This window comes from Mus musculus, chromosome X, assembly GCF_000001635.26.
Source record: "Mus musculus strain C57BL/6J chromosome X, GRCm38.p6 C57BL/6J".
NCBI classification, from domain to species: Eukaryota; Metazoa; Chordata; class Mammalia; order Rodentia; family Muridae; genus Mus; species Mus musculus.
The window spans coordinates 135167304-135179326 of NC_000086.7; the positions used below are offsets into that span (position 1 = coordinate 135167304).

General features: G+C 38.5%; 1 protein-coding gene across 2 annotated transcripts; it reads right to left on the reverse strand.

The window, feature by feature from the left end:
- Positions 1-224: 224 nt before the first annotated feature.
- Gm15023 (predicted gene 15023) lies at positions 225-10350 on the reverse strand. 2 transcript variants are annotated; one of them, NM_001099321.2, is made up of 5 exons: positions 10198-10311; positions 9881-9999; positions 5348-5647; positions 3460-4044; positions 2002-2882 (listed from the first exon to the last, which is right to left on the reverse strand). In NM_001099321.2, exons 2-5 carry the CDS (start codon positions 9883-9885, stop codon positions 2369-2371), a joined length of 1404 nt encoding a protein of 467 aa, NP_001092791.1. In that variant the 5' UTR covers positions 9886-9999; positions 10198-10311; the 3' UTR covers positions 2002-2368. The 2 variants fall into 2 exon arrangements, with proteins under 2 accessions (XP_006528528.1, NP_001092791.1); XM_006528465.3 differs by lacking the exon at positions 9881-9999 and having other exon boundaries at positions 225-2882; positions 10198-10350.
- Between the last annotated feature and the right edge of the window lie 1673 nt (positions 10351-12023).

Below are 12023 nucleotides of genomic sequence, written 5' to 3' on the forward strand. Positions count from 1 at the left end.
GGGTATACTGTGGGACACTCTGACACACTCTAGCTTCCAAGAGGACATTTTTAAAAAATATGTTGGAGAGAGGTTGCAAGTGTGGAGGATGGGTCTGTGGGGAATGGGAGATGAGTGGGATTGCGTTGCATGATGTGAAATTCACGAAGAACCAATAAAAACATTTGAAAAATGTTTTAATCATTCCTGAGGATAGATTATTTTCAAATCAGATGAAAGCAAGGAATTGAGAATAATATATGTTATGCCCAGAAAATGTATAGAATCACATTGGAAAGAAGAAAACCTAAACAAAAATATTAAATGAATCTCATGGACTTAAATTATAGTAACATTTTACTTACTCAAAGATGACAAGATAATGTGATGTTAACAAGAAAGCATTATAAAACATTTGCTGGTTACATTGACATTGGAATATTAAATTCTGCATTTTAATATAAAGCAATATGAAAAAGATGAATGTCATTAATTCTCCATTCTTGCTTTTGAGTCTTTCAAATGCTTTGTTAACAAATCATACACCAGAATTTTGCACATGACTTTTGTTTAAGTTGCTACTTGAATTTGAAAATCTATTAACAAATAAATGTAATCAACACAAATGTTAATTTTCCAGATAAATTTTAGTGCTCTGTATCTCTACAGTATAGTTCAGTATCATCTTGACATGTGAGAACTGTTAACAAAATTCTGTAGCTTTTAACCCCAGTTTTATTTAGTTGATCTGAAATCCAGTATAATTTCAAACTTAAAGCAATATAGACACACTGTTGCTTCTGGTTTTCTTATTAGATTTTTAAATGCAGTTAGGTTTATTTATAAAAAGACTCCATAAAGGATTTTTTTCATTAAACTTATATGTCATTAAAATGCAGTGATGTAGACATATCAGGATGTGACAGGAACAAACTAAATGTATACACTTTTCTATGTTTTTGCAATGTAGTGTATTAACTTTTCAATACATTAGCAAAAATAGCATCCTAATTGATAGGTATATATGCTTTGTTCACACTATGTCGTGAGCAAACTACATGCTTTTCTATTTATGGTAATCGTATTTGAAGTTTCAACTCTAAACAGCTCCATGCATAATGCATTTGCTACACAATATTATGGCAAATGTGGAAAGTTCCATACAAAAAAATCAGAATTTCAAACTGAGTCAAGTATACCATGAAGGAACTAGTGGTAAAAGAAAAAAAATTTCAAAAGGAATAATAGTCGTTGTTGTGGCTGGACTCCTGTCTTTCCAAGTTCATATTGGTCTCAAGCTGATGGTTCCAATGCAGGCAGTTGAAATCTTTGAGCAGGATAGTTCAAGAGAGGCTCCAGGGTAGGTGGTAGAAACTTTATGTCAGGGTAGTTCAAGGATGCAAATCAATGAAATTGCACTCCTGATGGCTGTGTGGGGACTCAGGCTTCTCTGTCTGCTCCCTGGCCTCATGAGTTGAAAGGAACTCCCTCTGTCAAAACTCCTAATCATATTCTGTCTTGCCAAGGTCCCAAAGAGTGGAGTCAAACAACCTTAGTGAAACGTCCAAAACAAAGAAACAAAGTTCTCTTCCCTACCAGTCTACTATACCAGGCATTTTGCAGGAGGCCAGATGGTAGATATCAAACAGATGTGAGAGCATGCCTCCAAGATGGCGATGTTGAATCCCTGAATCCTGCTGAGGAGATCCAACATCATAAAGTCCGTTTTGCATGGAAGAGAATATGTACTAAGAGCTGGGAAGATGAAGCTTGGGGGTCTAAGTGTGTACAACACCTTTCTAGTTGCTTTAACAACCGATAAACCACAGTCAGTGGTTCAGTAATAATATTTCAAACTAATCCTTAATCAATGAATATGAAATAAAAATTGAACCACTTAATGGTAGTAGTTACAAATAATTTTTCTCACTGTTAAATCCAGATGGTTTCCTTTAAACAACTGAAGAAGGCTGAAATATAGAAACTTAATACAACGTATGCAATAAAAAGTGTTGTCTTCAATTGCCACCTGCCTCCAAATTCACATGCAGGAAAAGTTATATTGTCACAACTGCACTAAGTATCCACAGGCAAATCTCAGTGAGGACAGGGTGTTGTTAGTATTTCATAACAAAAACTTTCCATATCCTCTACTTACAATTTATTTGGTGAGATGAAATGCTATCCACAACAATAGCTGAGAGACACATAGGTAATCTCAACGTCCTCTATCTTCTTGTAAATTATTCTCTATAGAAATCAGTTACAACCTATACTTCTTAATTGTATTCTCCTACAACATAAGAACCTTATATATTCTGTCTATGGCATTAAGAAAAAAGCCCTTAATGGGAACATATCAAGTTGAAACTGTGTTGGACTTTGTAATTTAATCAGAGTAAGTGATCCAATTCATATCACTCCTTTCTGCCTCCTGTAGCATTAAGTTCAATTGTCTCTGCACATCTTCAACCTTCTGTCTATCTAAACTGCCTTGAAAATGCCACCTCCCATAGCAATGGACAGGGATGGGATAGATCACATGTTTAAGCTCCTTCAATGGAGTTAATAGCTCAAGAATTCTCATAAGCATGCCCATGGTAATTTGATTTGAATAAAAGTGAAGCACTCGAAGTTGAGAACACCGGGTTAGGGCTGGGATAAGAACAGAGATTGTAGAATCTGTTAAAAAGCAATAACAAATTTTCAGATGCTGCAAGGTGCTAGAAACATTCTGCAGGAGATAATAAAATGGCTCACAATCTTCCCAATATATTGGATTGTTGTTGACATTCAGCAACTTTAAATGACTGACTTGAGAGCACTCAGAGAGAAACTTGAAGTCACTGTAAGAAAGTCCACAGAACGGCAGATATAAGAACTCCAAATCAGCAGATAGTACTCTGTAGGGAGGGAACACAAAAGTTCTTCTGAAAAATGAGGACTAGGTGAGGAGAGCAATATTCATGAACCTAGAATAAACTCTTTTAAGCTTATAATGTATTAGCACCTAATGATGTGATCTTTCACAAACTTAAAAGAGTTGTGAGTCTGTAAAATGCAATTTAACACTCTCACATATAATATTTTAACCTTTACAAAGTGTACAATATGTTGTTATAGGGTCGTGTGAAGACTTAGTGAAAATATTATCTACTTTGTAATTACAGGACAATCAAGTGTGGAACTAGTTCACCTGCTTGGGACAGATAGGACAGAAGGAGCAACCAGCTGGAAGCACCCTTTTGCCAGTCCATAAATGGCAGCCTGGCCATGCTTAGCTGGCTACGGTTTTTGAAAGCCTGTTTTTCTCTTCAATTACAGAAAGACGGCCTTTCCTGGTTGGTTTCAAACTCCCAGCATTACCCATGCTGAGGTAGGAGACAGGGTTCTGGGAAGCTTAAGAGTATCTAAGGATTATTTTTCTCATCTTAAAAACTGAATAGTAATTGAAACCCAGTATCTATCCCAAGCCCTTACCTCAGGACATTTTCAAGATGATCTGTGAGGCAGAATGAAGACAAGCTGAGCTCCTTCAGGTGGTTCATACGACTCAGTTGGGTGATAAAATTTCTAAAGGTTCTCCCATTCAAAGATCTACAAGCGATTTTAGACAGGCTAAGACTGTCCAGCTGTATTGTATGAGATAAAAGTTTGGTAACTTCAGTAAGAGGAGACTCATCAACTGCAAGGTGATCAACACATTTCAGATCCAGATGGCTTAATGCATGTCTGCATTCACACAAGTTATTAATTTGCAAATCTCTGCAGCACAGGTGCAGAGAGCCTAGGCTCTGCTCTACTTTATTCTGAAGCAAAGCAAAAAAATTCCTTTCCCTCAAAGTGCCATCAAGGGAAATGTCCACTATCAATTCCATAGGCAGCCTAGAGGGCTGAGCTTCAGACTTGGAACTTGAAAGACTCTCCTGGCCTTCAATTTTGAAGATAGAGTGCTCAGAGTGAGCACAAGAACGAAAGCAAATTGTCGAATTAGTACTGATCTCAGGACATACGGTCTTGCAGCCAGCATCCTGCCTTAAATCTAGGATCCTCAGTTTAGGGCTCCTGTAGGTTGAAAAAGAAAAAAGAAAAAAACAAAACAAAACAAAACAAAGCAAAACCAAAAGAGACAAAAAACAGAGGATCTGAGGGGTGACAAACATCAATATAACCAAGCAGGAACAATAGTAATATAATGTAGTGACAAAATAATGTTTTTCCTCTATCATTTCATATACTAGGTACCAGCACAACTTTCCTGTGCAAATACTTTATCCTTTCCTATTTTCTATAGCACCCAATGCTCACAAATCTTGCTCACCTGTTTCTTTGCAATGTCTCCATTATGTACATCTATCAATAGTAGCCTCACTCACCTCTATTACACAATTAAAACCCTCCATAAGACATCAGAGTTTCTAAGATAATCTCAACTGACAGACCAGCCACCTCACATGCATTTTCAGCAGTTGCCATTACTAACTGTGGACAAAAGAACAGCATAACTAACTGCTGTTCTCTTTCAACAGGCTCAGTCATAATGTTTCGCTATCTTACCATGTGTGAATTATACACATTCTCACATAAATGCTGAGTTCTTGGAAGAAACATCTGAAGATCCCTTTGTGTACTTAATGTTCTCATGTGGAGACAGAAAAGGGGCCAAACCTTTACATTGCTCTCAGAGTCTTAGAGATCCCATCCATGGAGGCAGCAGTGAGCAGAACAAAACCTACCTTGGGATTGCCTAAATTTCATGGATTACTGTGGGCTCAGAAAAGTCAAATCACTTTATTCTTGGTCTACACTTCAGGTTTTATTTGTATTTCTATTCCATGTGCATTGGAGTTTATCCTGTATGTGGGTATCAGATCCTATAGAACTGAAGTTACAGTTTTGAGCTGCATTATGGGTCCTGGGAACTGAACTTCTCTGTAATAGCAGCTATTGCTCTTATGTGCTAAACTATCTCTGCAGCCCTTGGCCTACACTGTTTACATAGACTTACTGCCAATAACTCCTTCCCAAGAAAAGTAAAGAGCACTAGTTTTTTCTCTATTCTCTGCAAATCCTCAGCAATATTAATATTCATATTTTTATTTAATGCAAATAATAGCATACTTCACTCCCACCAATAGTGCCCTAAATCACTTACATGCAATATTCAACACTGTAAGACACTTGTGTTAAGGTGACCTCACGTGCTGGACTAACAGTCCTGACAGCTGTGTTAAGGTGACCTCATATACTGGACTAACAGTCCTGTTAACTTTTTCACTATTTGCATATACTACATCTGAGAGGAGAGCAGATAGAGGGATATTCTCCTGTGACTTACTCTGTCACTCTATATTATACCAGCTCTTACCTAGTAGCTGAGTTCAGGGCAGGGAGGAACTGAAGACTCTCAATCAAGGCTTTCAGGAGTTCACGCTCAGGTTCCTGCACACTTAATGCCCCAATGTGGAGACAGGCAAAAGGCCAAGCCTTCACAATTGCTGTCAGTATATTCTTGTGTCTACCCGTGAAGGCAGCAGTGAACAAAGGGACAAAAAGCTCCCTTGGGATCTCCTCCAGGGCTTGGATTGCTGCATGCTCATTACTCAATAGACTCTGTGTAGCAAGATCCAATAGTGTGGGCGGGTCCTTGGTGTCCATCATAATGAACCTATATTTTCAGTGAGAAACATTTAGAAAACATGACAGATATCCACAGTATTTTCTTTGCAACCAGTGTTAGCAACATAGATAACTATGTGTACCATATATAGGGAATAAAACATCCACTTCTAGAGATGTCTACTTGTAGGGCATAGAAATTGGTTTGTGAGTATATTAAGGTCTATTTGTCCATGGATACACGTACAATCCTTTTTCATATGTATGTATACATAAATATGTGTGTGTAATAAAATGTGAGTAGAAATGATCACTAGGTTATCAGAAGACAATTTTGTTATCTGACGTCTGATAGTTTATCTCAAAAGTACACAAGCCATCACAAAAGTCTTCGATGGGCAAATCCAGACACCAGTGATACCATCATTGCCTTGGAAATAGAAAATACTAAACTATTAAGTTACCTGTGATTCTGAGAAAGCGAAAAGAAACACAGAATCAAAATATTCACCACTTTTCCCTTTAATAACAAAACAGCGAACTTACTGTAAAGAGTTTTCCTGAGACCTCCACAGAGCTCTTTGACATTACACCCACTTGTGCTGAAACACATACCATGCAAACACACAAACTATAGTTTAAACATAAATCAATATCATAGGGACATATAAAACTGAGATGTCATGTTAAGAAAAGACCTTAAGGTTTCATTAACTTCTTCTCTCACACAGACTGTCTCCTGCTGGGTGGGATAAGAACACACTAAGATCAAACCCCCAACACAAATCTCAGTGCCTGCTCCTTCCCAACTCATCTCTTAAAAACACATGTATGATCCTCATCCACGTGCATGGAGAGTCTCTGGAGAGAGTGAGAACCTGCCACCCCTACAGGTATAAAAGCTATGAATACATACCAGAGATTCATGGGACACATACACACACATACAGACAAAACACGTGTACACACACACACACACACACACAAACACACACACTCACACACACACACACACACACAGAGAGAGAGAGAGAGAGAGAGAGAGAGAGAGAGAGAGAGAGAGAGAAAGGGAGGGAGGGAGGGAGACAGAGACAGATAGACAACTGATCTTTGAGTGATCAGGGATCAGCGCACATACACAAGTTAATAAAGATGAGAAAATCCAATGTAAATATTCAGTTGGAATACTCCAACGTAGAAATAAGCATCTCTAAGAGAGAGACGCTTTAAAAGATATTTTGCCCATTGTATTTTATTCTTGTTTTCTGCTATGCCTATGAATCATTTAAAATTTACATTTTTCTTTTTTCAAATTTATTTTTTTAAATTTGTTTTCTGTGCCCCATATTACATTCTCTGCCTCTCATCCACCCTCCGGGCTGCTCTACATCCCATACCCCCTCCCCATCCCACCACGACTCTACGTGGATGCCCCTACAACCATCCCACCTGACCTCTAAACTCCCTGGGACCTCCAGTCTCTTGAGGGTTAGGTGCATCATTTCTGAATTAACACAGACCCAGAAGTCCTCTACTGTATATGTGTTGGGGGCCTCATATTAGCTGTGTGTTTGGTGGTCCACTGTTTGAGAGGTCTCAGGGGTCCAGATTCATTGAGACTGAGGGTCCTCCTGTAGGATGTCCCTTCTGCTTAACTTCTTTTAGTCTTCTCTAATTCAACCACAGGGTTCGGCTGCTCTGTCCATTGGTTGGGTGCAAATAACTGCACCTATCACTTTCAGCTGCTTGTTGGGTCTTCTGAATGGCAGTCATGATAGGTGCCTTTTTGTTAGCACTCCATAGCCTCAGTAAGAGTGTCTGGCATTTTAAACCTTCTATTTTTTATTCCTGTCTTTACATTTACCTAGTTTTGTTCACACATATCTTCTGATTAATGCACTCTTTTCCTCCTTCCCCTCCTCTTTCTAACAGGCTTCCATTTTTCTTCTCCACTTTCCTTTCCTTTATTCAGCATTGCTTCTTCTTCTTAGGTTCCTCCACCACCTAATTAACTTCATGCATTTACTATTTCTACTCTGACCCACATTCAGTTTTAACTTTACGGCTCACTGCACACTAGTTTTGTACTTTCTGCTCTATTCTCATTTGAGCTGAGGTAGTTGAATTTAATCAACTTCCTTTTTATTACAGACATGGTCTGTATTGGTGTTTCAGCTGTTATAGTGGTTATTTCTGTCCTCTGGACAGTACTGAAGATTTAGCCTGGAAGAGGAAGCTGTTCACTAACATTTCCAAATAAAACTAGAAGAAATACCAATAGCGAGTGATATAGAAATGAGAGCACAGAAGCACAATTACTGTGAAAACCTGGAAATGACCATAACCCCTCAAATGTAACTGCTGAAACTAGAGACAATGAAGTGACTGGAAAGCTGCACTGAGAATTCAAACTCTGCACAAAATAAGATTCAGTGGTTTCAAAGAAGATACAAAATAGCAGGTGAAGGAATGTAGCTAAGGAAATAGAGATGCAAACTAGAAATATACATGAGAACATCAGCAAGAAAACACGTTTGAAAACAAAGAATAAAAATATAAAAATATTAGAGCTAAAAAATCAAACAACAACAAAAAAAAAACAGGTAGAAAAGTTCACCGGGAAACTGCATGATTTAACCTAATGAATATTGGGACTAGAAGGAAGAGTCAAGGAAACTCTCCATTTAAACATCAATATCATACAAAGAAATAAATAATAAAGTGAAACTCTGAGAAAACATAGCTCAGGTTAGGTCTTGCTCACAGCATGCTCACAGCCTATAGCAAAATTATTATGATCAAACTGGTTTCCTATCAGTGCCAAAAGGAGCCTCATGATACAGAAATCAATAGAGGTAATACAGCCCTTAGACACATTTAGAGGAGAGATTGTAGGATTATATGAAAAATGAAACAGTGCAGAAAGGTATGCTTGCTTAAATATGTCGCATTCCTAAAAATGGAAGGATGCACTGAAAAGGCCTTGAGAAAAGCTAGAGATCTGCTTGTGACAGCAGCCCTGAAGAGTCTCAGAGCACACCTCAACTTAAAATGGTTCTATATAACAAACGTGTAGTGCACATTACACTAAACTGTGAAAGCAGAAACCATTTCATCTAAAGTCAATGGATAAGAGAATGGGACCTGCTCTCTAAACCCCTTTATTCTGCTTGAAGGCTTTGCCTACAGCAGTAATGCAAAGTGAAGAAGTAAATGGGCTACAAACATAAAGGAGAAGGTTAAGTAATCTCTCTGTGGGTAAATGATAAGCTCCTACACTTAAGAGTACCAACAGTTGAACACAAGCACTAAGGTGTGCTTTAACACGTTCACCAAGAAAAGCAGTATGCACAGCAACATAAAGAACTGTCGAGTTCATATTCACCAGAAACTTTGCTACTGAGAAATTAAGCAGAAATGCAATCCCATGCAGTGTTTTCAAAACTTAAAACACCTATAAAGAATCCAAACTAAGGGAGCTAAATACTTGAACAGTGAAGACTTTAAAACACTGAAGAAACTCAAAAAGACCCTAACAGAGTGAAAGGCTTCCCACTACATAGTACAGCAAAATGACCATGTTACTGAAAGTTACCTACAGAAGAATGCAATGCCTTGCAAAATCCCAATTATATTTAGCTTGAAGGAACACAACGGCTCAAAATAAGGAGACAACAACAAAAGAGTGTAGATAGCCAAAGTCATCGTCCTGCAAAGGCAATGCTCGAGGGAGCACAGCACCTGCTCTCAGGCTGCAGAGCCATAGCAACAAAAATGAATGTTATTACAAGAGACAGAGCTATGTGGACCCCGTGATTGGAATAGATGACTCAGAAATACAACTATACAGCCACGGCCACTTAGGTTTTTTAAAATATGCCAAAAAACTTGTATTGAAGAAAACTGTTTCAACAAACAGATCTGGTTAAAGTGGCTAAAGAAACCTAGATGGACATTCATTCCAACCTCTCCCTGACTCTTCACCAAAAGTATTCAAAATAGATCAAAGACCCTAATGCAGGATGAGATGTACGGAAACCTCGGTAACACAACATGAGGGAAAGGTTTAAGATATCAGCATATTAAAGCCTTTCTAAACCGGGACCCTTGGTGTCTAAACAGCTCAGAAAATAACATGAACTGACAGATGGGAAAAAAACAAAACAAAACAACAAAACCAAAATAAATAAATAAATAAATAAATACTGTACAAAGATAACTACATATCTACACAGTTTAGTCCTTACTGTTTTAAAGGACCGACTCATACAAAGCATCTCACCACATTAATGTAGGTTGACGTAGAACTTCAAAACCTCGTGCCACAGTCTTTGAAATGTCACCAAGTCCTTCTCAGGAATATAAATTTTTGAAGAGGAGGTTAAAGGTTATATGGAGAACCTTAAAAGGGGAGTAGGAAATGATTAGTCCCATAATTTAAGTTCAGAGAAACCGTTTCCTCGAAACAAACGCGCAGGGCATGAGAGCCGATTCAGTACCTTTCGGAGCGATCCTTTCGGATCACAGATTAATCCCTCTACCCTGGCCATTCAGCCCCCAAACAAGTTTAACTTATTTAAAGAGACTATTGTAGTTTACCCAAGCAGTTAAGCCCTCTGACTTCCATGTCCTCCACTTTGGCAGCCCCTCGGTATCCGCGAGGCTTTCCCTGTAGCGGGGGCACCATAGTCATAATGGCGACGGCTCCTGTAATGGCCACGGCTCTAATTTAAAGCAGCAACTGGAGAATTCTCATTGGCTACTCAGGGTCAGCTGACTTGTCTCTAGATCCTTCCGCTAAACCGCACCATGGATCGCATTGCCAGCACGTTCAGCGTATGTGTCCTTCCACCTGCCAAGATTGTCTTAGATTAAAAAAAAAAAGAAAACAGTTATCACTCAAACTTAAATAAACTGTGAGTGAGGCTTAACCTCCACCTAGCCACAGATTATACCAGGTGTCAAGTTCAGATAACGCGCCATCAGAATTACTGTCCACAGTAAGTGTTTCACTTGAACTCATGGATCACTAATTGGAAAAACAGGATTCCACCTTAGCACACTATTTCCTCTTGTCAAAAAGCTTGCAAAGATGCCTGTAGTCACAAAATTTGGGATGCTGGAGAGATGACCTCTTCTTATTTAAAACAAAACTAAGCAGCAAAGGGACAAAATATTTTCAAAAGGAAAACCACGAAGAACGACAACAGACAGTAGAAATAAGGGTTAAAAATACGTGTTTTGATCTCTGTACAGAGAAAGCATTATAATATTTTTTACGTTTTTAGATATTTTCTTTATTTACATTTCAAATGTTACCCTCTTTCCTAGTTTGTCCTCTGAAACCCCCCTATTCACTTCCCCTTCCCACTGCTCCCCACCATTACAATATTTATGTTGATATTTCAAGGAGTGAATATTCACGTTAAAATATTGCTATCAATAAGGATAACAACCCCTAATTATATAATATCCAATTTTTATCCTAGAACACTGATTTTACTCTTCTCTATTTTTTCTTTTTCACATTATAATCCAATTTACTCATATCCTACTATCTATTTTATTTCATATGTCCAAAAAGAAAGAAAAAATGCTCTGAGCATTGTAGAATATTGAGTTTCAGCTCAAGAGGCTTAGGAAAGTAATCATATTAGCAACTGAGTTAGAGGCCCTTCTAGTTATATTTTGGTAATGAATATTCTGTACCATTGTATGTTGCAAGTATATAGTTTTCTTTTTATTGTGAGGGGACATAATATGCGGAGTTTTTTTTTTTTTAATCTCAGAAGAATCTTTGTACTTTAGACCTTTAAAATGGTCTGAAGGTCATATTAGCCTCTTTTCCCATTGATGTCTGACAAGGCCATCCTCTGCTACATATGCAGCTGGAGCCATGGGTCTCTCCATGTGTAGTCTTTGGTTGGTGGCTTAGTCCCTGGGAGTTCTGGGGGTACTGGTTAGTTAATATTAATGTTCCTCCTATGGGGCTTCAGAACCCTTCAGTTCCTTGGGTACTTTCTCTAGCTCCTTCATTGGGGACCCCGTGCTCTGTCCAATGGATGACCGTGAGCATCCATTTCTGTATTTGTCAGGCACTTGTAGGGCCTCTCAGGAGACAGCTATATCAGTCTCCTGTCAGCAAAAGTACTTGTTGGCATCCACAATAAATGTGTGGTTTTGTTGGTACTTTATGGGATGGATCCCCAGGTGGGGCAGTTTCTGGATGGCCTTTCCTTCAGTCTCTGCTCCTCACTTTGTCTCTGTAACTCCTCCCATTGGTATTTTGTTCCCCCTTCTAAGAGGGACCAAAGTATCCACACTCTGATCTTCCTTCTTCCTGAGCTTCATGTGGTCTGTGAATTTTACCATAGGTATTGCTAGCTTTTTTCCTGATATCCACTTATCCGTGTCTCTGAGGTTTC

What these genes read in the sequence shown, in the direction of transcription:
- Gm15023 (NM_001099321.2), bottom strand. An exon ending in GCCCTGAACTCAGCTACTAG is followed by an intron (nt 4,045 to 5,347) that starts GTAAGAGCTGGT and finishes TTCAACCTACAG; the next exon opens with GAGCCCTAAACTGAGGATCC. An exon ending in CATCTTGAAAATGTCCTGAG is followed by an intron (nt 2,883 to 3,459) that starts GTAAGGGCTTGG and finishes CCCTCCCTACAG; the next exon opens with AGTACTATCTGCTGATTTGG.